Source organism: Choloepus didactylus, chromosome 8 (genome assembly GCF_015220235.1).
Source record: "Choloepus didactylus isolate mChoDid1 chromosome 8, mChoDid1.pri, whole genome shotgun sequence".
NCBI lineage: Eukaryota > Metazoa > Chordata > Mammalia > Pilosa > Megalonychidae > Choloepus > Choloepus didactylus.
The window spans coordinates 14,711,731-14,738,176 of record NC_051314.1 but is presented as its reverse complement, the minus strand read 5'-3'; the positions used below and the strand labels follow the sequence as shown (position 1 = coordinate 14,738,176).

Sequence of the window (26,446 nt, the reverse complement as noted above, 5' to 3'; positions counted from 1 at the left end):
GAGGCCACCTCGGAGTGGCCAGTGACCAGATCTATTAGGATTAGGCTATTGTGAGTGACTGAAGACCCATAATAAGAGTAACTCAAACAGAATGGCCATTTCCTTTTCACTCCAACCTCAGCATTTGGCTTTCTCCTCGTGGTTCAATATGGCTGCTTGAGCTCCAGACATCAAGTCTATATTACAGCCAACAGGTCAAAGAAAGGGATGAAGAGGGTGCCTTCTCCCCAGCAAAGGGGTTTCTGGGGGAGAATGCTATTTTAGACTGGGGGTTCTAAGACCCAGAAAGCCCACCAGGCCCTGGAAGGCCTGCAGGCTGGCACTGCAGTACCCCCAAGGAAGGGGGTAATGTGGGCAGCTCTGCCTCTGTTTCCCCTGGGAAGTCCCTGCAGCAGTCTACGGAATAGCCCAGCTGTTGGCAGCTGCCATGGTCCCATATATGCTGGGCCCCCTGCCACCCTCTAATTCCCATCTCCTAGTAGAGCTGTACTGTCCTTCCCCAGCCAAAGCCTTCCCTGGCACCCTGGGAACCCAGGGCACTGCGGGGTTGAGGAGGGGAGGGTTGGGCAGGCAGGGGCAGGAGTTTCCAGGCAAATCCCTCTGATCTACAAACCCCCATCCTCACCCCCAGCACCACTACAGACAGTCTCCACTTCCTCAAGTGCAGGGCTAGAGACTCCGGAATGAATTTAAATCAAATTGCTGTAAAAGCCCCTGACAGTGACAAAAACATGGAAGGGACTTATGAAGTTGAATGACTGACTGACTGACTGAATCAATCAATATCAACGGGAAACCCAAATGTTATTCAGTCTAACCTCAGCCGACTTGACACCCAATTTCCCCTTACCCACTTCCAGCAACAGGGAGCTCAGTATCCCCCAAAGCCAAGTGGTTTTAGTTTTAGAACATTGTCCTGATAAATCAAATTCCCCACTATCAGTCCCAGTCCAGAACACATTTAATGTCTTTTCTATGGGACAGCACCCAAGTCTTCGCATGACATGGAAAGCACAGAACCCTAACCTGGCCCTTGAAGTCCAGAAGTCTCCTGGTTGTCTTTTCATGTTTCAGATGCGGTTCAGAGAAGGAATGTGTCATCCCAAGGTTGCATAGTTGGCTAAGGGCCATGCCAAGACTGGACCATCCCAGATCCGACTTCCAGCTGTGCATCCTTCTAAATCCCACAGCCCCTTCAGGACCCCCTCCAGCCAGCCTTCCCATAGGGGGCTCCCCTTCCTGCAGCCAGTCCCACCCCACAGTGCTGGGGATCCGTTCCCCTTATGGAGACCCTCAGGCAGGAGAAACCCATCTCTTGTCACCACCAGTGACAGCTGCAGGCTGGGAACTGGGGTCCCCGTGTCAGGCGCTGCTGCAGGATCAAGGCTGCCTGGCTCTCTCCCATCCTCCCCCACCCCCACCACGGTCCCTCAGAGCAGTGGGCCTGTGTGTGCACACGCATGTGTGAGAGCGTGTGTCTGAGTGTGTGCGATCGTGCCTGAGCTTCCCGGAGAGTGAGGAACATGTAGCAAGCTGTCAGCAAATCCTGCCAATGTGGAAAGGTTAATTGTCCCGCGCGATGCCAACAGACAGACCTCCAGCGGATTCGTTTGGTTTGGTTTTGTGGTTACTTTTTTTTTTTTTACAACTTTAAATACGGAATATAAATAAATTTTACATTTAAAAAATAAAAGGAAAGCCCCCAAAAATATAATCACCGACCTTACAAACTGAAGGAAGCAGATTTTGGAGAAGGGAGGGAATGCAGTGGGAGAGGAGAAGGGGGGTGGGTGCTCAGACCCCTGCCCCAGGAAGTACTGGGAACCCTTCCCCTTGTCTCCCCCACTCCCAGCCTGGGAGCCGGTTTCCTGGGAGGAGCTGCCAAAGGTGGAACTTGAAAGGGTCTAAGTTGGGAGGGAAGGGGGTGCAGACTGGAGAGTGAGGGGCTGCTCCCTCCCTTACAGACCTTCTCTTGGGTTTCTCACACCTGTCTGGAAGGGGCACTGTTGGAGCTGAGGACTCTGGGAAACGGAGGCCAGACGGACAACAGTGTTGCCTCCCCCCCACCACCATGGGCTTGCTCTTGCCAGACCACTCCAGCCGGTCCACACAGAGCCTTTGTGTGAATTAGGAAAAGGATCTCCTTCCTCAAGACACTTTACTTCCATCTGCCAGAATACTGTCATAATAAATAAACCAATCGACCAGGTCTGCAGTATTATGAGTGGTGCCCTCTGCATGGGGGTGCCTTTGTGCAGTGCACATCCTGCCCAACCTTACACGGCAGTCTTGGCTGGGCTGGAATATAATGGGCAGGCCCCTTGCCGGCCTGACCCCTGGTCTTCTGCCTTAGGGAACAGTGACTGGGGTCATTTGGAGCCTCAGTAAGGGGCTGGTCTGACAGGCTGGGGCAAGGGGGGGGTGTAGACTGGAGGTAGAGATGAGATGAAACAGCAGAGGAAGTGAAGGAGTGAGGCACGCGGCAGGAGAAGTCAAGAAGATGCCCAGGTCACCATCTACATCCACCCCAAGAACCAGCTTCATCTCTAATCCATCTGAGAGGGCACTCGGCCACTGGCGCTCCAGCCGCGTCCACCTTGTAGAGTCCATGTCTTCAAAGGTTCGTGTAAATGAAAAGAAGCCACTGTGCGCAGAGGTGACCAGGGAGAGGGGGTGACTGGGCCTGGGCCCCACAGAAAGGGGTTTCCTCGTCTATGCTCCCCGACATGGTCTGAGCCATGGGAGCACAAGGCCAGAGGTACCACCTGCCTGTCTGGGGGTGTTTCCCCTGCAAGTAGGCCAGGGGTCCAGGGCCCAGGCGGACCCCCCCAGAGAAGTCCTTCGGGCCATGGGCAGGGCTTTTCGGGCCAGGCCACTGTGCTTGGATGTGGCCTGAGGGAAGGGAGCCCCTTTCCCCAAACAGCAGCCCCATCCGTCTCTCTTGCACTCTCATCCCAATCCCTGGGATAAAGGAGGATGATGGAGACGGAGTTCAGGTCCCTTGTTTTCTTCTCGAGCCGCTGCGCCAGCCACGGAGGCCGCTGGTGGAGGGGAGAACAGACGCGTGGAGGGGCAGGGGAAGCACCATTGGCCGTCCGAATCAGGCATCGAGACAGACGGACGAGGGGGACAATATTATCACTCCAAGGACCCCATGGGGGCGATACAGCAAATTCCATATTAAATAACCCTGTGGGCCGAACAGAAAGACGGGGTCAGAGTCGGCTGAGGAGGCCCATGTCCTGGGGATGCCCCCATGCCAGGGGTGGGGAACTGGGGTCAACCAGCCGTCCCCAATTCCCAGCAGCATTTAGGGCTGGGGGAGCTGAGGGTGGGCTGGCAAGACTTCGGGTTTAGACCTCCTGCTCTATTAAGGCCTGTGGGGCTGGATTCCAAAGCCCCCCCACCCCGCCCGCCCTATAGAGGAACTCAGCTTATAACTGGATGGAGTTTTGAACTTAGATGTCCCACGTGAAAAGACCCCTCCCCGAACCCCACTGTAGCCGAAGCCACAGACCAGGAAGAAGGAATCACAGGGCTGTAGGCGTCGGTTTCCCTGCGTGGTCCTCACCTGCCCACACTCTCCTGCAGACGCCCCTAAGCAACCAGGGTCTCCTTCAGTTCCATCTGGTCGTGCGTGTGCTTGAACTTCCGGTGCTTCCCCTTGGGGGGCCGGCGGACTCGCACCGTCCGAATGGTCACCCGAGTTTGCATCTTGGCTGCTCAAGAGAAAGGAAGGTCTTGTCAGCATGCGGAAGTCCACCGGCGGTCCAGGCCTCTTGCCCAGGGAGGCTGAGCCCCCCATCGGCTGTGCCTGCTGCCTGCTGCCCCCCACGGCTCCGAGAAGCAGCACGGGGCAGGTCAGGGCTCAGGCCATGGACAGACCAGCTGGGTTCAAATCTCGGCCCTCCCACTCATTAGCTCTGTTATTTGGGGCAAGTTATTTCCCCTGAAATTTCTCAATTTCCTCTTCTTTAAAAAAGAGACAATAGCAGCCCAGATGAAGACCTGGAAATAAGTCAGAAACCCTTAGCTAGCTCTTCCCACGTGCCTAGAGCTCCTCTAAGTTCATTTATCCTCATGGCAGATGCTCCCAGCCATTTTTACAGAGGAGGAAACTGAGGCAGAGAGGCTGGGATCTGAACCCAGGGATCTGCCTCTAGAGTCCACACTTGCAACCAATCTGCTGTAAATTAGGGGTCCAGGAAGGCTCGGTCAAGGTGAGCTCTTAACCTTTTCTCCCTGCTGGGCTCCCAGGCAGTCCTGGTGGTTAGAGCTGCCTCTGCCGAGCCCACGCCCAGTGCCTTCCTGGGAGCCCCTGACCCTCTCCCTGGTTCTCGGGGGCCGACACTTGACCTCACAGATACAAGCTCCCAGGGGGCAATGGTCCCATCTCTGCCAATGGGCTGGTTCCCTAGCAGTTCAGGGACTGAGCATGTGGGGGGGGATCTTAGACCCTCCTCGGGGGAGTCCGCCCGGGGAGCTTCCACCCCAGAACCCGGCCACCAGCTGGACGCTGGGCTGGGCAAAGCCCAAGCAAGCTCAAGGTCTCCTGGCCCATGGGTGACAGGGCAGAGATGGGAGCCCAGGTAGCCTGACACTGGGCCACTCCAGGCCTTAGCCCGGCCAGGGACGGCTGCCGGAGGTCCCAACACACTGGGCCCAAAAACTGAACAAATGCATGTAAAATAGACCTATTCCAAACATGAAGACAACAAACAGCGAGCCCTAATGTAAACCACGGACTATAGTTAATAGCACAATTATAAAAATGCCCTCTCATCAATTGTTAACAGATGTCCACTAAGGTAAGGTGTTAATAATAGGACAATATATGGGAATTCTGCATTTTATGCATGATTGTTGTATAAACCTACAACTTCTATAATAAAAAAAGAAAGAAGAACACAATTTTTCCTCAAGAGAAAAATCATTATCCATATTAATACTCTATAAATAATTTACAAAGTATCAGCTGGAAACTGTTAAATTGTCAGCCCTCCCACGGCATCCAGGGCCAGGCAGTGCCTTGAGAACGGGACAAAGAGTCTAAGAAACGGCCTCCAGGGGGCCCGTTAATAAGAAATGACAATGATAAAAATGGGCTTGCGCCCGGTCAATAGAAAGTCAGTGAAAAGCAAAACTGTCACTGGTGTGGTTTTTTAATGATCACCTAATCATATTGACTTAATGACCCTCATTTGATCCTCTCTACAGATATTCAAGGGGAAAAAGCAGGATGTAGCCCAAAGAACCAGAACTGGATGTTACAACACTAGGTCCCAGGCAAGGCTTCACTGCTGGGCAATCTTCTTTAAGCCACCTAACCTCTCTGTGCAATAGCAGTTCCATTAAGGGCTTAGTTGCAAGGTCATCTCTGGTCCATCCTAGCTCTAAAATTTAAAAATTCCTTACACCACCCTGCTGTGAAAAAAAAAAAAAGAAAAAAAACAGACAAGGCAGAGAGCCAGAGACAGCTGCCCAAGTAAGGGAAGAACTGCGAATAAAACTTCAGGACACCTGGAGTCTAGCCACACCTCTGTCTGGGATTGGCTGTGTGACCTTGGGCAAGACTCTCAGCCTCTCTGGACCTCAGGTAACTCCTCTGTAAAATGACAGGGAGGCAGTTGGACAAGATTATTTTTTAGGTGTCTTCCAACTCTAAGTCTAACTATACCCCTGAGACTACAAATTCATGAAATCTCAGGGCAGAAACTGAACTCCAGTTTCATTCATCCATCTGATGCTTGACCCCATCTGCCTCATTTCTGCTGCAGGGCTGCCTAGGCTTTAATTGCACACTTCTAGTGACAGGGACCTCACTACTTCACAAAGCTGCAATTGCATTGTGGATCCCTGATTGCCAGCTCTTCTGTCAATGGAGCTAAAATCTCTCTCCAGTGGCTTTTCCCTCATTGGTTCCACAAGAATAGTTTGATTTCTCACCCTCAGGACAGGTTTTAAATATGTAAAGACCTTGTGCATGGGCTCTCCTCTTGCCCAGGCCTGGTTCCTCCCACCATTTTACGCACTAACTCAACACCGTAGGGGGTGTGGTACCAAGACAGAACAGGGGCTGCCTGAACAAGGTGGTCAAGGCAGACCTCTTGGAGGAGGTGACACGTCTGAGTTGAGACCCAGACGAAAAGGCGCTGGGATTGTGTAGAGCTGGGGGAAGTGGGTTCCAGATAGAAGGGAGGGCACGTGCAAAGGCCCTGAGGCAGTCGCGTGTTCGACCACTCGAGGAGGTCAGCCTGGCTGGAGCGGCATAAGCTAGGGGACTGGCTGGTGCCGGGGACAGATGGCCAGCCAGGGGCCACACCATCACGTGGAGCCCTGCAGGCTGGGGAATCCGGATTCCTTGGTGACTGTTCTCAGTGAGATGGAGAACCTCAGACGAGTTCCACCCGGGGAGCTTCCTGAACCAATTTCCACTTTTTAAGAGACCCCCTCCCTCGTCCCCCAGGCTGCCACAGCAGAGGGGACCTGCCCACTGAGCAATCCCGAGGGACCCTCCAAAGGCAGTTACCTCGCTTCTCCTGGGGACTCCCCGGGCTCCGGGTCCCGGACCGGGCAGCTGCCACCGTCTCACACTTGCATGCCAAATGGTCCTCCAAGGTCACCGTGATCTTCCTGGAGACTGGCTTATTCCTCACTATCTGGATCTTTCTCACCTGGAGGGCAAAACCATCACAAGGCCGCTGTAGAAGACACACAGGGCTGCAGGGTAGCCTGTCCCGCCTGCTCTCCCAGCTCCGCAGTCTCCCACGTTGATCTTTCCTCGAAAGCCCAGGGAGCAGCCTGCAAGCCGGGCACACGCGGTGGCCCAAACAATAGCAGGACTTTGCCCTCTGCCCTGCTCTTTGTGTTCCCAACAAAACAAGCCCTCCCGACCTAACCTCCCGCTTGGCTACTGCCCCCCTCGGTGCCCCCAGTGGCGAGAAAGGCATTTCCGGGTGGAAAGTGGAGCCTGCAGTGTCCTCATTCCCGGAGTGCCAGCCAAGGTCAGGGGCCGCGCAGAGGCGGGAGATGGTTGTCTGGAGGGAAGCGGGGGAGGCACTGCCTAGCAGGGAGGCGGGAAGGGTGAGGTCAGCTGTCAGGTGTCCGTCCGTAAGAGCTGGCAGCGTGGGGGACAGGAGACACCAGGATGGGGGTGGGTGCTTGTAATCTCGGGCTCAGGCCCAGCCTGGCAGGGCAGGTGGGCTGGGATGTGGGAAACGGGCAGGGAGAAAGGCCACGGGCTGACCGAGGTGGGGGGCAGTGAGGCCAATGTGCAGAGCGTCCACCAACCAAGGGCCAGCCTCACCCGCCAGGGCCGAGCCACCTGCCCCGCAGCTCGGGGCCCGTCCTAAGGGGGCGTGTGGGTGAGGCTAGCCCAAGGAGTACAGAAACCTTCCCACGGGAATCAGAAGCCAGCTGGCACTTTTCTGGCCCTGCCTTGCCCGGTGTGAGACCAGGTGGCCCCCTAGGACAGCCTCTACCCTAAAAGTTTTTCTTTCATCACAGTATGTCCCCAATCCCTCTAGAAAAGATGAGGATTCAGCATTCTGATTATTTGCTAGAGAGGTGCCCTCATCTCTTGCAGTATCTAAATCCCTGCACCCTCCTGGTTAAAGATACAACTTGCCAGAGGGAAAGGAGCAGGTGTTAGAGACTCCTTGGCACCTGAGCCTTTTTCTTTGATGGAACAGGGAGGAAACTTAAGAGCCTAAATAGGAGAGAGGTTTGGGGGAACCCAAGCAGCTGCCCAGAACATTCTAAGTGTCAAATAAATGTTTGTAGACTTGGCTCTTCAAGGGATACTGGAATTTTATCCCTGCAAAGGAGGACACAGCACACTTGACTTATTTCTTTCTGTGGCTTTTGGTTCCAGCAGCCTGGGGGGTCTTACAGGACTCCTGGTTGGCCTCAGCACACCTGTCCATGGAGCAGGCTTCTCAGGAGGGGTCCTCTCTGAACAGAGCCCAGGAGCCTGCCACAAATGCCTTCAGACACCCACCCCCCACCCCCAATGGATGCACGGTCAGGGAATTACACACTCCAGAAGGGCGGCCCCTGCCCACAGTCAAGCCCAACCCCAGGGTGGCTGCGGGGCCTGCGTACCTGGACATGCCGCAGCTGCACCTGCGTGGGACGGCACTTCACATGCTGGTTGTTGCAGCAGCCGGAGCAGCGCTGGACCTCCACGCAGGGCGGCCACACCATATAGTTGGCATTGGAGCCGTCTACAAGGTGCCGGGAGATCGTAAACACCTCGGTGCGGATCTTGCACTCGGCGATCACGGCCGGCTCGATGTTGGCGAGGGAGCCTGGAGGGAGTGGGGGACCTCCGTTAGGAGGGCGGGGCCTGCCCTGAGACCCCCACCAGCAGGGCCACCGTGGGACTGCTCCTCCTCATAAGTGGCTGGCCGGAAGACTGCTTCCTTCAACCCCAGGGAGGAGGTTCTATCACCTGTAGCACTCAGGTGGCTGAGCTGCTCTGAGCCTCAGTTTCCCTATCTACAAAGCGGGGATGATGAGCTCTACACTCCAGAACAGCAGTCAAGATCAAGCGAGATGATTCCAAGAGCGCCAGCGTGTTGTAAAATCTCAGTAAATGTTAGTTTCTCCCTGCAAGTCCACAATCACTTTATTCTGTGATCTTAGGAATACAAGGGTTTGCCCCATATGTGGCCCTCAGTCATGTATTATCCTGTAAACACGCTTGCACCCTCCCGTTGCCATCTTACACTGTAATTTATTCATATACTGCTGCATCTTTCAAAGCCTCAGCTTCCTCATCTGTGAAATGGGGTAACAACGGTGTCTGCAGTTCAGGTGTGTGCAGCTCTAAGGAATAATCGACTGAGGCCCGGTAACGGCTGGGCTGCTGCCAGAGCAGGCGTGGAACTCAGGCCGTCTGACCCTTACCTGGGGCCCCCTCCACCCCACACCACTTTGTCCGCAGTGTTCTGGGGACTGCAGCTGCCTAAAGAGGAGGGGTTCGGTGGACCCTTGCCTTGCCCGGGATGGTGTCCCTGGGACTCGGTGATAATGGCTTCCCCTTTCAGTCTCCCTGCAGTGGAGCAGGAGGCAAGTCCCCAGTTTCGTTCTGCACCTGCTCTCAGGCATAAGCAGAGCCACACAACTGCCAGGTACAGCCCTGGGTTCGGGTGAGACTGTATCTGGGGCTGGCTTCCTGGCTGTGTGACCCTGGGTTGGTCCTTTATCCTCTCTGGGCCCCAGTTTCCAACTCTGTAAAAATGGGGTTAATAATAACTACTGCCAGGGTTACCGTAAGGAAAGGATGAGTTTAAATGCACTATATTTAGAAGGCAGAGAGCAGGTGTCAGGGGTGGGGCACGGGACTCAACTCCTCTTGGGCTATGCAAGGACAGTTAAGACTCGCTTAGCCCAACTCCACCCTCGGCATGGGAAGAAGGGGGTTTGGGGTGACCCACCAAGCTGGCCTCCGAGCCCTAGGGCTGGCTGCACGCCCCTGCTCCCCTCCTCTGCTCCCAGCCTTTGAGGGGCCTCCATTCTAACCCCAGTCTTACCCACACTCCTTCTCCCCCGAGACAGGCTCTCCGGCTCGCTACCGGGATGGGACCGGGTCAAGTTCAGGTCCAACTCAGCCCCATCTTCATCTGCAAAAGAAGTCCCAGTCAGATGCACCTCCGTCTGCACCCCCACCCGGTACCCTGCTCCAGAGACCTCTGTGCACCCATGGGCCCCAGCTCTGAGGAGGGGTCCTCTCTTCAACCCTCGGGCAACCACGAGGTGGAGGGGGGTTTGAGGGTGGGGCCTGACTGCATCTGGGACAGCAAGCCCCTCTGGGCTCTCCAGCCACATTTTTGGCCAGAACCCATGTCAATGGAGTCAAAAATAGCCCTTCCCCTTTGCTACTGTAAGAGAGCCCCCCTCGGCCTCAGGGCGGGGCGAGGACCCAGAGGCTCAGGGCCAGTTTCCAGAGCCCCTCCACCCAGCTTTCCCATAGGAAGTGCTGAATGGAGAAATTCCCAGAATCCCCAGGGGGGACCAGCGTGCCCTGGCCGCAGCCCCTTGGAGCCCAGGACAATGGCCCTGCTGGGAGGGAGGGGAGGCAGGGGGTGGTCAGCTGATGGGGGAGAAGAGGGGTGGGGAGCCAGGGGACTGCTCTGTGGGCACCCTGGCCCTGCTCCTTCTAGATCTTGGTCTATCTCCCCACTTCTCAACGTGTGTATTTCCATCTTCCTCCTTCTCTCTTTGCACCAGCTCCAACCCAAGCTGTCCACTTATTCCTAAGGTTCCAAACTAGTGCTCCCTTCTCCCGCCTGGGCGGCTCCGCGTCTTGCTTAGCTCTCCTTGGAGACTTGGCCCCTGAGAGGCAGTGGCCTGAGCTGGCTGCAGCGGAACTGGGGCTTAACTTGAATCCAGGGGCAGACCCTTCCATCTCTCTGACGTGTGAAGAACCAGCAAATAAATGAAGGGGTGCTGGGGGACAAGCTGCCCGCCACCCTCCCCTAGGTCCCTAGGGACTCATGTGCCTTGCCCAGCCCTCCGACTGTCCAGGGCCCCAGGGGATCCCATCCAGAGGAGACCGTCCTGTTGGGAGTCTGGCGACAGATGCCTTTCCATCTAGCCTAGCTGCTCCCCCGTCAGTGCGTCTGTCTGTCCCTCTGGTACCCTTCCTTTCTCCCTGCCACCTCTGGAATGTCCCTGGTGGGGAGGAGACCGGGAAAAGATGTGCTTTGTGGAAAGGTTAAGTTGATTAGGAAAAATAGCCACATGGTTGCCTCAAAACAGGCCTGCTATTGAAAGCCTCGTCTCCAAAATCCCGACCCCCACCCAGGGTGTGGAAGGCTGTCGGAGGGTGGGAGTGGGGGCCTTGGAAAGAAACAGCAAAAGGGCTAAATTTGGAAGCTGCCCCATTGTGTGGCCAGGGCCGGTAGGCCATAGGGTGGGGGTGCAGGAGACGTCGGGTGGGGGCCTGGTGAACAATGGGTGGGCCTTGATGGGGCCCCCTCCCGCCTGCCTTGCGGTCCCCCAGCTCGGGAGGGTTTGAAAGGGCCCGGGAATGCTTTTGAGAGGGAGCCAGGGGCCCAACGGGGAGAGGAGACAAAGGCAGGAAATGCTGTTCCCCGGTAGATAGCGTCTGGGCAAGGATTACAAAGCGACAAAGAGACAAAACCCCAGAGGGAAGGGGAGCTGGGGGTGCAGGGTGGGCAGGGGAGGGTGCTGACCAGGGCTCCAGGGAACAGGCCAGAGGTTAGAATAGAATGGAATCTGCTCTGAAGGCAGCGTTTATAAATACATTCCCCACCCAGCCCGCCAGCCCTGCCACGTGTGTGCCACCGAGCACGTGCCCCTTCGCTGGGCCTGCTCTCGGGCACAGGCAGGGCGGCCGGGCCAGGTGTCCCTGAGAGACCTCGGAGAGCGGGCCCTCAGCCAGCCCAGCAGGGAGATGGCTCCCCTGGCTCCGCCCTCCACGGCTGGGACCCACCTGGATGCACACTCGGCAGGTGCGCTGGGCACCTCCTCCCCGCCCGCCCTCCTCCCGGACACTCATTCCACCTCCTGCACCAAGCCAGAGCCACATCTGGGTGTTGCTCCTGCCACGCCCCAGCCCGTCCCCCTCCTCGGCCCTGCCCTGGACACGTGGGCCTCTTGCTCTCTGGATGTCAACGAAGAGGGGACGGCCTTGCCCTGCGCCTCCTGACCTGAGGGATCGGCGGAGGGCGGAGACTTGGATGGGGATTCAATTTACCTACGGAGTCTCCCTGCAGCAGGCGCTGGAGGTCCTCGAAGGAGTGGATGGAGTGGTCACTCAGCATCTCGTAGAGCTCCTCGGGAATGGGATCCCCCTGCCAGGCAGACACGGGGGCCGGGTGAGCCAGGAGTGGGGGCTCTCCAGCCACGCCCCCCACCCCGACACACACGCTCTCCTGTCTGTCCCAAAGGCCCCTCGGCCATAGGCAAATGGCCAGGCAGGTGGGGGAGGGGGGGAGGGGGCAGAATCCAGGCCCGACAACCAGCCGCACAAAGCCTCAGGCACCAGACCCCAGCGCAGCCTTTAAGACCCAGCTCGGACGCGGCGCTTCCACCTGCAAGCAGAAATCCCGGCTTGCTTGATTCACTACAGGTTCCCAGAAGGCTCTGACAGCCTTTCTCCCTGCTTCCCTCTCTTCTCCTGACAGCCAAGGACAGACAACGGTTACCAAGGGAGATTTTGTAATCCCCATTATACAGATGAGAAAACAGAGGCTGAAACAGGTGACACGATTTGCCCTCAGTCCGACAACTGATTATCAGCCAAAGCTCTACTCAAACATCTTTCTAACCGTAGAGCCTGTACTCCCAGTTCCCTGGGTGCAACAGGTGCTTAAAAAATGTCTGCAGAGTCAGCTGATCTCAGGAAGCCACATATACGAGCAATACATACTTAGTGTCTTGCATGAAAGAGGAGAGCAGGGAATCCTTAGATGCAGCCGGGAAGCCGGACAGCTTCCCCATGCCCAACCAGGCCCTATTTTTAAAGCCCCTCTGGCTAATTACCAAAAACACTTGAAACTCAGTAAGAGCTTGAACTGGCCCCACGTGGAGCCTGGCTTTCCCCAGGGAAACCGCAGGTCCCACAATGACGGCCTGATAGGGCGGTCCCTGCCACGTCCCCCGCGATCCTGGGAGACCCAAGGGCCTGATGCCAGAGGTCTCAGGAAAGCAGCGAGGGCAAAAGAGAAACAGAGATGCACAATCCAAACAGCCAGCCACTGAGGGGCCAAGAAAAGACGAACCAGACTCACAGGTGTTCAAACACACACACACATGCACGTGTGTCATGCAGGACCAGGCAGGGTGGTGCAAAGAGCCCCGGCCAGGGCATCAGCAGACCTGGCTTTACTCACTGTCAAACCATGGGGTGAATGACTTGGTGCCTCGGTTTCCCCTTAATTAAGAAGGGAGGAATACTGCAGGGGCTGGAGTTCTGAGAGGCTGAGCCCAGACTGCTCTTTCATGGCCTGATGCCAGGAGGGGAGGCCACCTGGGCCAGCTCCCCAAAAGTTCTGTTTCCTCTATGCTTATCATGGTGTCTGGGGACACCCCTCAAAGGGTTCCGCCATGTCCAGTTCTGGCCACCCAAGTCAGCCTTGGAGCTAGGCACGACGGCTTTTAAAGATGGCCCCTTGAAACCCTAGTCTCCCTTTCTTCAACTGAACATGGAGCCTGCAACCCCACCTAGTGTCTTACGGTGTTGGCGGGGTTCGAAGGAGGAAAGATTGGGTTAGGGGCTAGCAATGAGGTTGGCTGAGAGATGGGCAGCTTTCAGTAGCCATGGCGGTTGCACATCTAGGCAGGCACCTGCCCGAGGCTGCATGTGCAAGGGGGAAGAGGGAGGTCCTCAGCTTTAGCTGCCCCTCGCTCTCCTCCCCCAGCTCCACATGCTTCTGCTTCCTCCCATCTTCAAGCGAGTTGGCATCTCCAACCGTGGGGGAGAGAACACAGTACATAACCCACAGACGGAGCACTGGCACTGGTCTCCAGTCAGGGTCCGGTGGACAGGAGTGCCGGGTCTACCCCTCACACGGCTACCAGCCGCTGTGCGGCCCCAGGCTGGTCGCTTGCCCTCTCTGGGCCTGGCTCACATCTGGGAATGGAAGGGTTGAAGAATGCTTGACTCCATTCTAATCCTGCCTGGGGGTGGCAGAGGAAGCAGTGGAGGAAAGCCAGGGGTGAGGGTGCCTGGTCAGGCCTCCGAGCTCACTCGCAGAAGGGGAGAAAGGAATGCACGTGAAGTAATGATTTGCTGAGCCCCCAGTAAGGGGCCAGAGGCTGAGGACCAAGCTGACACTCAATGCTTGTGCCAAGTTCTCCTGTGCCCACCGGGGAGCTGGCCTGCAGCTGCCAGCCGTGGCAGTGTAGGCAAACCCCTATCAGCCCTCCTGGGTGCCTCAGACCCAGGGCCATGATGCAAAGGGGATGATGTCTTACGGAAACAAACGCAGACCCTCCAAGGCCAGGCAGAGAAAAGCCCAGGATAGAGACCAGAGAGGTGGGGGGAGCACGCTGTAGGTGCTCAATAAATACCAGCAAACACATGAAGGAACCTCCTCCTCTCTGGGGTCCTCTGAGGTAGGATTCTCCCACCACCCCACCTGGAGGCCTAGTTGGGATCTCCCCCCTACCCCATGAGCAATCTGCCTTCTGAAGAGTCTATTTTATCTTAAGGAGGGGTCATTCCTGCACGTGCTTCTGGGAATTTGGCTGCTGGATGCCCAGAGCTCACTACAAGCCTTGAATTTGATAAATCACTCCAGCTAACACTTACATGCTGACCATGAGCTGGGCAATGAGCAAAAGGCTTTACAAACACCCAGCGCCAAGAGACTGGGCTGTTTTTATCCCCCATCTTCCAGATGAGTAAACCAAGACAGAAAAATTAAGGAAACCACTAGAGGTCTACCTGACCAGTAAGCGGCAGCTGGCTGCCCCCCAGGCTCCAGAATGCCCACCCCACCCCTGCCCACCTTGGGGCTTCTCAGCCTCCCCTTCCTTCCCTTTGGAGGCTGCTGGCCCCCAGCACCATTGGCTCTTTACCCCCGAGGCATGTCATGGAGCCACTAGCTCAAATGGGGGCAATCTGGTCCCAAGGGGACCATGGCAATGTCTGGAGACATTTCTGATTGTCACAACTAGGTGGAGGCCAGGAATGCTGCTCATCATCCTACAGGGCACAGGGCAGCCCCCCACAACCAAGAGTCCCCCTTCCCAAATGTCAAGAGTGCCGAGGTCAAGAAACCCAGAATAGAGGAAAGAGATGCCGGCTTTGTCACTGAGCCTTGCACAGCCTTGCACACATCTTTGAACAACCCAAAACCTCAGTCTTTTAATGGGGCTGACACCACCTCACCAGGGTTGCTGGGTGGCCCGATCATGCCCCTTCACGGGCTGTCACTTCCATCACCATTCATTCTCTCTCTGCGGCTGCTTCAGGGGCAGCGGCAAGCAGCATGGGTGCAGGTGCAGGACATCTCTAACGATGACAATGGGTGGGTGGAGAGCCGCCTGCCCTGGGTGAGGGAACGAGCCTCTGTGCTATCCCGTGTGGAGCCACAGGAAATGGCACTGCAGCCCCACACTGCCGTGGCCTGGGGCCCGTGGGCCGGTGGTACCTTCCGGGGCTGGGGGTGGGGAAGGATTCAGCCTTGCCTGGCGTGGGAGGGTGAGAAGTCCAGAGCCCTGTTTTCCTGGGCACAGGTTCTGGAAGTCTCCTTAGGTGAGTGGCTTCCCTTTCCCCAAGGCCCAGTTCCCAGCCCTCAGAGGTGGGGAGAGGAGACAGCTCCCTGCCAAAGCTGACCCAGATCCCAGACCCAGGGCTCTTGGCAGAGTGAGGGCGTGGCAAGGAGGCAGCTGGGGCCAAGCCGGGCTGTGGGGCCCAGGCAAACAGCCTCCTCTCCGCCCCACCCCCAGCGCCAGCTGCAGAAGGCAGGACGGGCACGAGCCTGCGGCCAGGTGAGTTGCCCGCTCCCAACCAGGCTGACAGATCAAAGGGGCTCCTCACCTGGGCCCCGGCACACACACAGAGACACACTTCCCGCCCCGCCCACTGCCCTTCCCGCTGAGGGAGACACAGGCTGGGGCCAAGCAACCAGGGGCGTTGTCTGCAGCTGGCAGAGAGAGACGCTGACAAGGCCTCCTCCTAGCGCCCGCCGGCCTGGGAGTCTCAGGCCTTATTTAGATTGGATGCCAAAGCCAAGCTCTTGGAAGGAACCTCTCCGGGCAGACCACAGAAGCCACTTAGAATCAGCCTCTCCTACCGAGCACTTCTCTTCCGGTCTTGCCCCTGGGATCCTCCCACTTCTTCACATTGGCCCAGCTCCCCACTCCCCACTCCTCCTTATTGAAGCAGAGACAACATGAGTAGGAAGTGAGGGGCTGGTCCAGCAATTTACAAGCCTGACCGCCCATTGGAACCACTGCCCCTGATACCAATTCCGGGCAGGGCCTGGGAACCAGCATTTTCAAGAGGACAACAAATTCTGCTGCACTTGGGGAAATCCAACCTCGTTTTTTAAAGTGGAGAAATAGGCCCAGCAAGGGAAAGAGATTTGCTGAAGATACCCAAGACCACTGCCCTTTGATTTTCCTCCTACTCTCTTCCTCCAGTGTCATCCTCTCGGTCCTGCACAGTCCTGGCAATCCCAACCCCCAGAGATGGGGGGAGGGGGCACAGAGGCCATGTTCACAGACCACCTGGCAAGCGCTGCACCTGTGTCTGATCCATCCCTCCCCCCAGGACTCACTGTCCTGTCCACAAACATTGACTGAATACCCACCGCACACTGGGCACCCGTCTAAGCACAGAGACACTGGGTGAGGATACAAAAGCTCCTCTTGTGGCATTTACACTCCAGGGGGGAAGCAGATAAGAAACAAGTAAACATGCCAGAAAACCAAAGAATGAAAATGGTACTTACGGAAGGGGCATCTCAGTGGGGGTTGAGGCTTCCAGTGACAGCTCATAAAGGTCTTCCAAGGCCCACAGTAAGCACCGCCTCACCCCAATATCTCCCCATTCCCCCCCCACATTGTTCCTAACTCCTGCACCAGTCTCCAAATTCTGTTTGGAAGGCTGGGCATTTCAACAAGCCCTTCTTCCACCACCTAAGGCTATTAGCGGGCCAGGAGGAAGCTGGGGAGCCAAGGCTGTGGGCTTCCTTCCCTCCCTCCTGGTAGAAGGTGCCAAGGCCAGAGCCGTCACATGACAGCAGAAGTCACCCGCCCGGAAGCCAGCTCAGCTGGTGGATATGGGGCCTCATGGGCCTCCCCTAGGCCTGGCAGACCCTCGGCCCAGCCTCAGAGTCGCCTGCCCCTCCTTCTCTGCAACCTGGACCTCCTCCTAAGGCTTGGCCCAAGCAGGCCTGGGGATAAGGCCAACCCAAGGCCACCTCCACCAGCAAGCCCTCCCAGAGACTCCTGCCCTCCCCTTTTAGGAGTCCTCCCCCAGAGCAGGCCTTGCTCAGCTGCCCAGCACCACACACCATTGTGGGGTCCTGCGAGCCACGTGGTCAAGGGCACCCGTGATTAAAGTGAGGAAAAAGGCAGGTATTTTGTGCCATCGCCTCGCCTCTCCCCTGCCTGCCCCCATCCCAGCACACATTCCCATGGAGTTGTGGGAAAGGAAGCAGAGGTACTGGATGAAGCTGGAAATGGTAAGGGGAGGCCTGGGAAAACCTCATCCAGCTGTCACATGGCCTCTCAAGAGCATGTTGGGATCAGCGAACATGAGAAAATAATGGAGAGAAGCAAGGAAGGCAAGGGGGGAGCCCAAGGAGCCGCCCAAGCCCTTCTCAGTGTGCAGGATCCTCCAGTCTTGGAGGTTTAAATAAGGGCTCGTTTGAAATAGCTCTGGACCCCGCAGCGGCCCTGGGAGTCACATCAACACCACTTTCAGCCACACTGGGTGGTCGATAAAAAGCAATCACACAGGGTAGGGACTGAGAGCCATCGACAAGCCCTGCTGAAAAAGTGAGTACTGTGAAGCTGGGACCTGATGGAAGGGTCCCCCTTCCCCCTCCCTCACAGGACCCCAGGAAGGAAATGGGGTCGCTACCGCGGTGGGACGTTCCAGGGTCCACGGTGCGCCAACCTGTTACGCGGGGCCGGGCACCTGGGCTGGGGGTGCATGGGCCTGCGTGCCTGTGTACGTGCGTGGGTGTGCGTGCACGTGTGCTCAGGCGGCGTGTGCCGGGGCCGTGCGTACGTCTGTGTGCGGTGCGTGCGCGTGTGCCCCGCGTATGCACGGGCGTGGCGGCGGCGGGCGCGCGACCTGGCCGCGGTAGTGCGTGCCCGCCGCTCTGCGCGCCCGCCCGCCGGAGCGCGGCATTGCCTCCGGCCAGGAGTGTGCATGCGTGGGGTGAGTGAGCGCGTCGGGGGGCCGGGCGGGGTGGGCTGCGGAGAGCTGGGTGGGGGCGCCCGCCGTTCCCAGGACGCCCTGGCACCCGGCCCAGCACTCGGGCCCCGCGACGAGGCGAGGCGGCAGCTGGGGCCGGCCGGCGCCCCCCGCCCCAACAGCTGGCTGCGGCCCGGGAGGCTGCGGGAGAGGAGGGGAAGGGGCATCGGGAGGAGCCTGCAGACCCGCCAGGCCGAGCCCCGCGCCTTCCGTCCCGGGTGCAGGACGCTGGTTGGGGGGGGGGGGGCGGCCGCGGAAGGGCGGGGCCCCGGGGCGGGCGGCCGGCGGCCCGAGGAGCCCCGAGAACAAAAGGAGACGGCGACGGCTCCTCCGTGGTCAAAACAACCTGCGCTGGCAGCAGCCCAAGACCCGGCGCGGCCTCGGAACCTTAACCCCTTCGCCGCCGCCTCCTTCGTGCCCCTCGCTGGAGGCCGAGAGGGGCCGGCGTTCCCTGGGGCCGGGCAAGGTGCGGGCTCTCGGCCGCAACCCCAAGGAGGCGGGACGCGACCCAGGCAGGCCGCACTCCCGCCTGCCCTCTCCTCAGCTCCACCTCGCGCCTCCTCCCTGCCCCGCCCCCTTTCCCACCTGGATTCCAGATTGACTTGCCAACTCACTGCCAGGAGAGGCCTGGAGGGGTGGGGGGCGATCCGGCCTGACTGCTCCCGCAAACGTTTTTATACCGACTTCCTCTGCAACCAGGCTTTTGCAGGAGACGCGCTCAGCACCCTGTGTGCGGGGGAGAGCACACACCGCCCCGGGGGCTGTATTTCTTAAGAGCCCCTCACTCCTCCCCCTGCTTCCAGCGCCCGCGTGCCCGCAAAACCTTGCTCTTCCTGTCTCTCGACTCCCCGCGCCTAAGACAGGAGCTGCTCCTGCACCGCGCTCCGGGGCCCGGAATGCCCCGCGCGGGCCCGAAGGCGCCCACCCCAACCGGGAACTGTAGCCGGAGTAAGACCCGAACCGCCGCCGAAGGTCGGCATGGCCGCCAAGAGTGGACAAGCTGTCATCTCCTGAGCAAACCGGGTCCTAAGCAGACCCTAAGCCGCGGCTGGAGCCTAAGTGGGCTCAGGGGGACGCGATGCCTTCAGGCCCCCTTGGCACCACCGCACCGCTTCTCCCCCAGCCGCGAGGGTGCTTATTCTCGGGTTCCTGAGGCGTAGGGGGCAGGGCCACACACACCCGTCTCAGACACCCTCCCCAGACATCTGGACTCATCCGTGGGAAAGAAAGCCGCCGCTGCCCCCTCCCCTTAGAGCCTGGCACACACGCACACCCGGATCTCACGTCCCAGCCCTCGGAGGGCACCCAGCACCAGGCCCACGAACTGCAAGGGTCCAAAGTTCACTGCAGGCAGAGGAGGGGGCAGTCGGGGTGGGGGTGGGGGAAATGAAGGAAGCGAACAAGCCCCAGCCGCCGTCGCAACTCACCTCGGCGCTGACCAGACGCAGGTAGCAGCAGAGCGACAGAAAGAGCGCCCAGCAGCGATTCATGCCGACTCCGGGCCCGGCCCCGCGGGGCCCCGGACGCGTGGACCGAGCGCGCCGCCCCCGCGGCCAGGGCGGAGGGCGGGGGCAGGGGAGGGTGGTGGGCTCCGCGCGGGTCCGCGGCGATCAAGCGCTCAGGCCGCTGCAGCCGCCGCCGCGGCTCACCCGCATGGCCCCCGGGTGCCGCCGCCCCCGGCCCGGGCTCCGTCGTTGGGGGGCTGGGATGGGCCTGGGTGCAGGACCAGGGTCCGAAGCTGCTACCTGGGCGGATCCCGAGCCCGAGCGAGCATCCAAGGCCAGGGGGCTGCGTCGCGAACCAGCCGAGGCGTCTAGCCGTGTGGGGGCGCCCAGGGGACTCCAATCTCCAAGAGGAACAGGAGCACAGCAGCCGATGGTTCGTCTTCACTCGCCGGCTAAAGGCGTTTTCCTCTGCCTGCCGGCTAGGATTTTTGCAACATATTCTGGAAAGGCCTCCCCAATTCGGAAGGCGCAGGGCTGGGCACCTCAAAGCTCGAGTCTCCCCAAAAAAACTTTTTCCAAAGTTGGCTTTGCAGCGGCGGCCCGAGCACCCGGGCAGGGAGAGGTGCAAACTCCCGCCCCGGCCGGGTGGGGGGGCCGGAGCGTGTGCGCCCTGGCGCGGGGCCCCGGCGACGGGCACGGCTGTTCCTCGCGCGCTACGTGCGCGCGGCGCGCTCGGCCGGGCCCAGCCGACAGGTGGACGCGGCGCGAGTCCGTCGATCCGTCTGCCAGCGCACCGCTCTGGGCGTCCTCTGCGGGCTGCGGGCTGCGAGCTGCGGCTGCGGCTGCGGCTGCTCCGGCTTTCTTTTTGCAACGAGGCTGGCGGGTGGGCTTTTTTTCTTCTTTCCTTTTTGCGCGTGTGTGGATGCGTGTGTGCGCAAAATATCTCTTATCTCGGGGATGAAAGATGGGCGCTGGCGGCCGGAGGGGAGCCCACAGGGAGGCGGCGAGGGAGAGCAGGCGGCCGCTCCGGGCGGCAGAAGGAGAAGTTGCCACCCTTTCAGCTGTTCCGGCCTTTTTAAAGGAGAAGGGAGAGTGCGAGAGGTGGGTGGAGACAGCCTTTCCTCTTCTGGCCGGGAATCAGCACCAGGAGGGAGGGGAGGGGAGGGACGGGAGCTGAGGAGGGCCTGGGGCAAGGGCGGGGCACCCGTGGGGTCTCTTAGAGCCCGGCAGCCCTGCTGTCAGTGATCTGATCCCAGGGAAGGGAGAGCTAGGGGTGACCAACCACCCCACCCCAGAGCACAGTAACCTTGGACTGGGTCCGAACCCACGTGTTTGGGGGTGTCTCCGGAGCCGTGGCCTGCAGTCCAGGCCCTCACCTCTGGCCAGGCAGCTTCAGGATCAGATATTTGCACCCTGGCACTGGCATGATGGCAAAGGGCTCAGGCTCTGCAGCCCAATGGCTTGGGTTCAAATCCTGGTGCCGAGCTGGGTCACCTTAGGCAAGTCACTTCCCTTCTGTGAGCTAACATCTAACCTCAAAGTGGGGCAGGGCTGTGGTGAGGATTATATGCGGTAAGGGGCAAAAAGCACCCAGCCCCAGGCCAGCCACAAGTTGAACACCCAAAACCTGCCGGCAGTACTGTCAGGCTGCAGGTCTGCGTCGTCGTCTCCTCGCTGGTTTCTTGGCACTTGCCAGGCGCTGCCGGCGTTGGCTGAATTTGAATTTGTCAGACTGCAAAGTCACACAAACCCCCACAGCCCTGCAGCATCCTTGCGGGGCGCCATCACGAGCCTACAGTCACCCTGATGTTTACTACATCCCGCGGCCCCCGGCTCCGAGGCCCAAGGACCCACACACCCACGCCAGCTTTCACATAGTTAACACCATCCGCCCCCAGCTCGGGGAGCTGCTATGTCCCCGCTTTCAGCAGTCGCACTGTCACAGTCTCAGAGTCACACGCCCGCCCGCTGGACACAGCACCCACCTGGCCTCCTGGCTTTAGGGTGCCCTTATTCTGTCCCCTTGACCCCTCTCCTTCATCCGCCCTTTGTACCCAAACACATCCCTTTGGGGTGTCAGGCCCCTCCTCATGCACTGAGACGGTCACACCCGCCATCTCTTCACAAACTGTCTTCTTGAACCTGCACAGGGCAGGGTGGAGGTGGGAGGACTTCACAGGTTGCCTTTTTAAGACAACCCCAGGCACCCACTATCTTCCTATCACCCCCTGGGTGGCCTGGCTCAGGCCTAGGGGCAGGCTGGGGGCAGGTTGCCTTGGTTCAAATCTTGGCATTGCCACTTGCTGGCTGAGTGTGTCTGGAAAGGTTGCTTATGCCTCAGTCTCCTCCTTTATAAATTGGAGGGAGGGAGGAATCTCAAAGAGACAGGAAAATTTGGGGGGCGTTGGAAAGGATTGTTATCTTGATGGTGGGAGTCCCCACCCCACAGTGTATACATGTATATCCAGTCACAGATGTATACGCATATCCAATAGGATACGTGCAGTTTATTGTACAAGAAGTTGTAGTCATCTCCTGGGGTGGTCCTGGGGCTTAGATGAGCTAGTCCACGTGGAAGCCCTTAGCAGGATGCACACAGAACGGCTCATCCCTTCAGTCCAGCTCTGGAGCACTCGCCAGTGGGCAGCCTCTGTTCCAAGCACTGGGGAGCCTGCAGGTGCCAGGCATAACGCAAATTAGATGAGTAGCCCCTTACCCTTGTCCCAAGGAGCCCTCCATCCAGAAGGACAGACAGATGCACAAACAGGCAAATTAGGAGGCTGGGTAGTAAGGGAGCTATGGAGAGAGAATCCCGAAACACAAGATTTGAAGTCAGAGACAAAACCGTGTTCCATCTGACAGCTACATGACCTTGACCTTCTGTGACCTTATCTGTAATTGGGATGATAATAGCTGCCTGATTATAGGTCCTGGTTCTCTACCGGAAGCCTCTGGATGATGCTCCTGCCTTACTGGTGGGGAAATGAAGCACAGAGGATAAGCCCAAGGTCACAGCTAGTAAGTGGTAGAGCCTGTGTTCTTGAACCCAAGCCATCTAGCTGCTGTGCTTATACCAGCGTGCCGTGCTGCTTCCTGGCAGATGACGGTGTCGATGATGTTGACACTGACACTTTTTACCCAGGGCTTTTGTGAGCATCAAATGCATTCATATATGACAAATTGCTTTTCTAACTGAAAAATGCTGTAAAACATGAGCTGCGTAGGAGCACAGAGGAGAGAGCGCACAGCTGGGCCTCGAGGAGTGATGTGGGGATGGGGGGCAGAGAAGGCCATCAGAGCAGCAACATTGAGCACCTACTGTGCGCAGACCCTGTGGGAAGCACTGGGCATTGGAACAGGAAAGGAGACCCCGTCCAGGCTCTCAGGACTGGGCCTGAGCCCCCAGCCTCTTCAGTGAGACAAACCCAGGTCATTAGGATCCAGACGTCTTTGTACCAGGGTCAGAAGTGGCAGGACAGGGGCCAGCAGAGGCCACAGGGCCCATGGCACGTGAGCCTTGGACGCCGTGCTGAGGAGAGCCCCTTTCCCACACCCTCCTTGTAGGTGCCGTTCAGAGGGGTGAGTCTTTCCACACAAGCAACTCTGTGAAGAAAACCTCCTCCTCTTCCTCTTCCCAGGCTGGGCTTAGCCAGCACCTCCTCCAGGAAGCCCCCCAGGCTGGAGTGGGGGCTTGCTCCGGGTTCCCCCAGCATGTACCCCATGTTCGTGGCACTGCCTCTTTACACATTGGTCATCAGCACCAGTCGGAGCTCCATGTGGGCAAGGGCCTTATCCCAGCTCCCGGTGGCATACAGTAGTCGCTCAGTAAGTGTCTGCTGAAGAAAGGGATAAATGCATAAACATCTTGCTTGTTTCTCCCTCTGAGTGTGGGCCTGTGGGTGCGAAGATGCCAGACCCTGCCTGAGGGCTGGAGAGAGGTGGAGTCTGAACCTCGGAACTCGAAGCGCAGGGCACCTGAGGGGCATCCCTCACAGCCTCGAGATGAAGAATCTTGGGGTGTCAGAGCTGGAAAGACTTGAGCCCATCTTTGGCACTGGGGCCACTGAGGTATCAAGTTTTCCAGTAGGGCTTGGAGCAGGTTATGCGCCATGGGGAAGGGGCCACACCCCAGAACTCTGCAGGCTGCCACACCCCTGGCAGGTCGGAGCCCAGGAGAAAGCCAGGAGGCCATAGCTGTTGGCCCAGTGCTGGGGCAGGGTCTGCCCAAGGCTGGGCTTTTGAGACTGTGTGCTTAGAGCAAGCCAAGGCCTCAGCCATTAAAAGCGTCTTACCCTGCCTAGGAGTAAGGACCTGGGGCCCTTTGTGGGGCTAGAAAACAGCAAGGAGGAGCTGGGTTCCCTCCCAGGGGAGGCACCCAGACTCACAAGGCCAGAAGGTGGGAATGACATTCTGGGTCCCCTTGCTCTGCTGGGAGGGCACTGGCAACTGCCCTGCCAGACAAGTCTGCTTTTTCCCACTTGATGGAGAACAGGGTGGGGCTCCAAACTGGGACCTCCAAGATCATGGCACAAGTAAGGTGGGCCTGAGACCCCAGCTTTGTGATGGCAAAGCCTAGGCTCCACCCCTCACCAGCCTCCCCCAGACCCCCTCACTGTCTGCTGGGGAGGGAGATGGTGCCATCTTGTATGTCCATTTTACAGATGAGAAAACTGAGGCTCAGAGAGAGCAAGGGGCTAGACCTCCCATCGGAGAATGCCTGGGTTCAAAGCCCCACTCCACTAGTTACTAGCTCTCTGACCTTGAGTAAATTTCTTAACCTTTCTGAGCCTCAGTTTCCTCATCTGTAAAGTGTGGGTAACAACAGGCCCTACCTCATGGGGTTCATTGGGTTAATACATCCAAAGTATGGAAAGCAGTGGTCCAGAGTGAGCTCCCCACCAGTGCCAATTCTCAACCCAAGCCACCCACCCCCTTCTGAGCCCCAGAGTCAGGGCCAGGGGAGGGGCCCAAGTCTGGGAAGAGCCGCAGGCATGTCACTGAGGGAGATGGGGGGAATTGTCCTCCCCTAAAGTCCCCCCCCCTTCTATCAGAGACACCCCCCCCCCACTGGTGAGGCTCTGGCCACGGCAACCATGAGAACCAGGGAGGCAGAAGGGACCCCCAGGATGGCAGGCAGACGGGCCCCAGCCTAGGCCAGCCCGGCTGAGCCCCCCACCCGCCTCTGCAGCTTGGATCTCGTGTCCTGTACACAAAGGCAAGGGAAGCTCAGGGTTTGTTTTCCCGGAGCTAAGCTGAAGCAGTTTTAGCTCCTCCAGACTCCAGACAAGGAAGAGGATGTTTGGACGGGGCAGCCCGGACCTACCTGCCCTGGACGCTGGCTGGAAGTGGAGCTCGGCCCTCCTGGGGTGAGGGGAGTTGGGCTGGAGACGCCCCCTCCCCGGGGTCCGGCTCTGGGCCTCCCCCAACCTGGATCGCAAAGGTCAGCTCTCCCCAGGGAGGGACCATCCCAACTGCACCCTTTGCTGCTCCTGACAGCCTCATGGAGCCTTGGCCCTGGGCTCAGTGCTTTACCTGCCCAGACAGGCCAAGGGGCTGCCCCGCAGTCATTGCCATTTACCAGGGAGGGAAGGAGGCGAGCTGAGTGCCTCCTGCCTTCCTGTAAGGTTGGTTCTCTTCTCATGTCCCTACCTGGAGAGAGAGAGGGAAGAAATGGCGGGGGTGGGCAAGGCTCAGGGGTCTACCAGCTTGCCTGGCATTACCCAGCCAGGAAGTGGCAGTGCTGGGATTTGAATCCAGGACTGTGATGTGGCCGCCCCCACTTTTAGCATCTCCCTGTGTGGCCTGGACCAGAATGGGCCAGACTTTCTTGTGCCATGGTGCATGCAAAAAAATGATAAGGGCAAGAGGGAGGAGGCTGTGCAGGGCGGAGTTGGTAGGCCTGGGTGTTCAGGCCCCCAGACCCCCCCGCCCAAGGCCCAGAAGCCATTTGCTTGCCGCCAGGTGGGGAGCTCTGTGCTGGAATATGGATTAGCCAGCCCTTTCCAACCCAGGTGTCCTTTCTACCATGCTCTGAGGATTCGACAGAGGATTCTGGGAAAGAGAGAACAGGCAGGTAGCAGGCAGCCACCCACAGTGGGAGTTTGGCTGGGGCAGCATGCAGAGCTTTCCAGAAGAAACTGCTTGTAACTGCAGGAAACATGAAAGGCCTGTCAAAAGAATGGGAAGTCAGCATAGTGTACAAGTCAAAGATTTTCGTCAATATTCATAATGGCAAATGCTTATGTGGAACTCACCGAGTGCCAGGCAGCTTGCTCCGAGTCCCCTAGGTGTGTGAACTCTGTTGAGCCTCGCAAAGTGCCTACGAGAGAGGAGCTGTTGACGCCCCCATTTTAACCCACGAGGGAAACCGAGATCCAGAGCAGCTTGCTCAAGGTCAGGGAAGAGTGAGGGCAGAGCTGGGACTGGAACCCAGGGAGCCAGGTGCCAGCCTCGCAGCTGTGGTCCCCTACACCTGCCCACCTGCCCACCTGCCCGGTTCGCCTGGGCCCTGCCCTTCCCTCACCCACAGATTTGGGCCAAGCCCTGCCCACACTGGGGAGGGTATTCAGGTGGGCGTTGGGTGGACTCCGGCTCAAGCAGCTGCCCTCTCCCGGCATGGGTGATGCCCCATTGCACCAAGAGCTGGTGAAAAGGAAAAGCAGCTGGGAGGTGTGGCAGTGACGAGTCTTACAGCTCTTTCTCGGCCTCCCGTCTCCCTTTCCTCTCCTCGTCTCTCCGCCCCCGAGTCCCCATCTACCCCCTTCCACCTTTGGAAGGCTCCCCTTTGGTCGAAGTTCTGCCCCTGCCTTGGGGCCCAAGGCCCTGTCCCCTCAGCCCCGGCAGAGGGTGTGTTACTGGCCTTTTCATTCATAGGACACCTGAAGGTCAGAGATGGCAGGTGACTTGCTCAAGATCCCACAGTGAGTCACGGACAGAAACGGGGTGACGCAGTCCTGCCAGCTTCAGGGCACCCCTGCCCTCTGCTGGGGCAGGCCCCCAAGGCAGTGAGGAAGTGTGTTTAGTGGGATTGAGAAGCGACCAGCGGAGTGGGGGAGAAGGGAGGGGCTCACGAGGGGGAGTGGTGGCTTTTTTT

General features: G+C 58.6%; 1 protein-coding gene across 5 annotated transcripts; it reads right to left on the bottom strand.

Moving 5' to 3' along the window:
* Nucleotides 1-1,614: 1,614 nt before the first annotated feature.
* PDGFB (platelet derived growth factor subunit B) lies at nt 1,615-20,376 on the bottom strand. 5 transcript variants are annotated; one of them, XM_037845701.1, is made up of 7 exons: nt 19,336-20,376; nt 11,726-11,822; nt 9,537-9,626; nt 8,104-8,309; nt 6,530-6,674; nt 3,572-3,719; nt 1,615-3,190 (listed from the first exon to the last, which is right to left on the bottom strand). In XM_037845701.1, exons 1-6 carry the CDS (start codon nt 19,396-19,398, stop codon nt 3,598-3,600), a joined length of 723 nt encoding a protein of 240 aa, XP_037701629.1. In that variant the 5' UTR covers nt 19,399-20,376; the 3' UTR covers nt 1,615-3,190; nt 3,572-3,597. The 5 variants fall into 5 exon arrangements, with proteins under 5 accessions (XP_037701629.1, XP_037701633.1, XP_037701631.1 ...); XM_037845705.1 differs by lacking the exon at nt 19,336-20,376 and adding an exon at nt 18,523-18,541; XM_037845703.1 differs by lacking the exon at nt 19,336-20,376 and adding an exon at nt 18,494-18,525.
* Nucleotides 20,377-26,446: the final 6,070 nt, after the last annotated feature.

Coding starts and splice junctions, on each gene's coding strand:
- PDGFB (XM_037845701.1), bottom strand. CDS start 19,398: ATGAATCGCTGCTGGGCGCTCTTTCTGTCGCTCTGCTGCTACCTGCGT. Junction 8,310..9,536: donor TCGGGGGAGAAGGAGTGTGG/GTAAGACTGGGG, acceptor CACTCCCTCCAG/GCTCCCTCGCCAACATCGAG. Junction 6,675..8,103: donor TGCAGCTGCGGCATGTCCAG/GTACGCAGGCCC, acceptor TTTGCCCTCCAG/GTGAGAAAGATCCAGATAGT.